This window comes from Sinocyclocheilus rhinocerous, unplaced genomic scaffold (assembly GCF_001515625.1).
Source record: "Sinocyclocheilus rhinocerous isolate Xijiao unplaced genomic scaffold, SAMN03320098_v1.1 scaffold1366, whole genome shotgun sequence".
NCBI classification, from domain to species: domain Eukaryota; kingdom Metazoa; phylum Chordata; class Actinopteri; order Cypriniformes; family Cyprinidae; genus Sinocyclocheilus; species Sinocyclocheilus rhinocerous.
Genome location: NW_015630355.1, coordinates 332,620 through 334,360, shown reverse-complemented (window position 1 = coordinate 334,360; position 1,741 = coordinate 332,620). Strand labels below are relative to the sequence as shown.

At 38.7% G+C, this 1,741-nt stretch overlaps 1 protein-coding gene across 1 annotated transcript in view; it reads right to left on the bottom strand.

The window, feature by feature from the left end:
• The window catches only part of LOC107740249 (nuclear pore complex protein Nup160-like), a gene marked incomplete at its 3' end in the record, with an annotated part of 49,736 nt that overhangs the window by 31,875 nt on the left and 16,120 nt on the right, over positions 1-1,741 (bottom strand). The window contains exon 13 of the mRNA XM_016552609.1: positions 1,336-1,506. Coding sequence (XP_016408095.1) covers positions 1,336-1,506 — 171 coding nt within the window. The remainder of the gene's footprint in view (positions 1-1,335; positions 1,507-1,741) is intronic.

The window sequence follows — 1,741 nt, the reverse complement described above, 5'->3', positions numbered from 1 at the left end:
GGATGTTCATTTCGGTTATTTTTCCTAACCGACAACCGACGCTCGTTAACCGATTATTAACCGTTAACTGACAAGATTATTTTAAATTAGAATTTAATTAAATTAGAAAGGATAAGTGTCTGTGACCCGTTAAAAATACTAACATTTGTTTCCCGGGGATTAATTTTACATGGGAAAAAAGCAGCAAACAACAGAACAGGAGGATTCACATGGTCACATCACGCACCTGAAGCGCTTCTGCGAGTGGAGAAAAACATAATAAAGCTAGGCTAAAACAACAAGCGCTACTCTACACTGCCCAAAAAACTCTCGTTTTAATCGTCAGTGGCAAATTCTTTATATATAAAAAACGTACTTACATTCTGTGAGTCAGAACAGCCGGCATTGTAGTCTACTCTACCAGGATCAGGAAACAGTCTTCCATAAAATGTGCTGCACACATCTGAATATTTGGGTTGAACTGTTCTGGAACAGTGTTGTAAATACAACTTAACCACTGATTTCTAGTCGTGTCCTCTTTTGGAAGACCAAACAAAGTAGTTTCGCTTTCAGGCCGGCGGCTAGAGTGAGCGGAGGCCGGCAGTCTTGAGAACGGCGCCACCCGCCGGCGGATTCGACGAAGGAGCGGACGGCGGGCTTGCGGCAACCACAACACCCTCGCATTAGCGTTAACTGTTTTTTTGTAATTTGATGCAAAGGTGATATAATACAAAGAATAGTGTTATAAATGTAGATAAAAAATTTTTTAAATACAAATATGAAAAACTTTCGAGGATTTACGATGCTGATGACCGTTAAATGCGTCATCACAGTCTTGTGAAAAGGGTCCATTGAGAAAATGTGATTCCCAGTGTGCACAGACTACTGAATGTACTGCTGGTGGCAGTGTTTACTTAGCTAAGGTTCAATGTGTTCGAAGCTTAATGGGCTTTTTAGGAAGTATAGAGGTCAATGGAACAGTTCCTAACACCAAAAAAGTAATATTAATGTATTATAATTACAGACAGAAGTATTTGATGTTTTGCAGCACTAAAGTTTTGTGGCAATGCTCATGAAATGATCCATCTTCAAATACAGAATACTGCTTCAAATAAATAAATGGTTCATTAAATCACATGGGTCAAATCAAATTATGGATTAGAAAAGTTTTAGGCTGGTGAGACAAACAAACAAACAGAGTTATGTATCAATAAATCATTAACACAAATAAGAACCAAAATGTGTACAATGAAGTAAACGGATCATTTTGATTTCATTTGACTTTTACATACACAGAAGCACTTTTTGGACTTCATCTAAATGAAGTCTTCCAGCTGTGCGGCTGGGATCTGGTACCTTCTTGAGGACGCAGACCATGGCTGTGGCAGGGCTGATGTGCAGGGCGAGTGGTGTGGACAGCACATCCTGGTACTGCAGGCAGCAGGCGTAAAACTTGGACCAGAACTCCACCTGCAGCAAACGGTAGTCCTCCTGACAGAACTCGTACTCGGTCACGCTGCCCTGAAGCTGAAAACAACGTTTAGTGGTAACTAGGGCTGCCACTAACGACTATTTTTATTTCGATTAATCTATCGACTAATTTATCGATTAATCTAAACGATTAATTTCCCACCAAAAAAAAACAAAAACTATTTTACTTAAGAATATTTTATTAAACTATATTTTAATTAAACCAAATGAAATATAAAAGTAAAGTGCAACATAAAGTGCAAGAAGCAAGTGTCCATCTCATAGTCCAAAT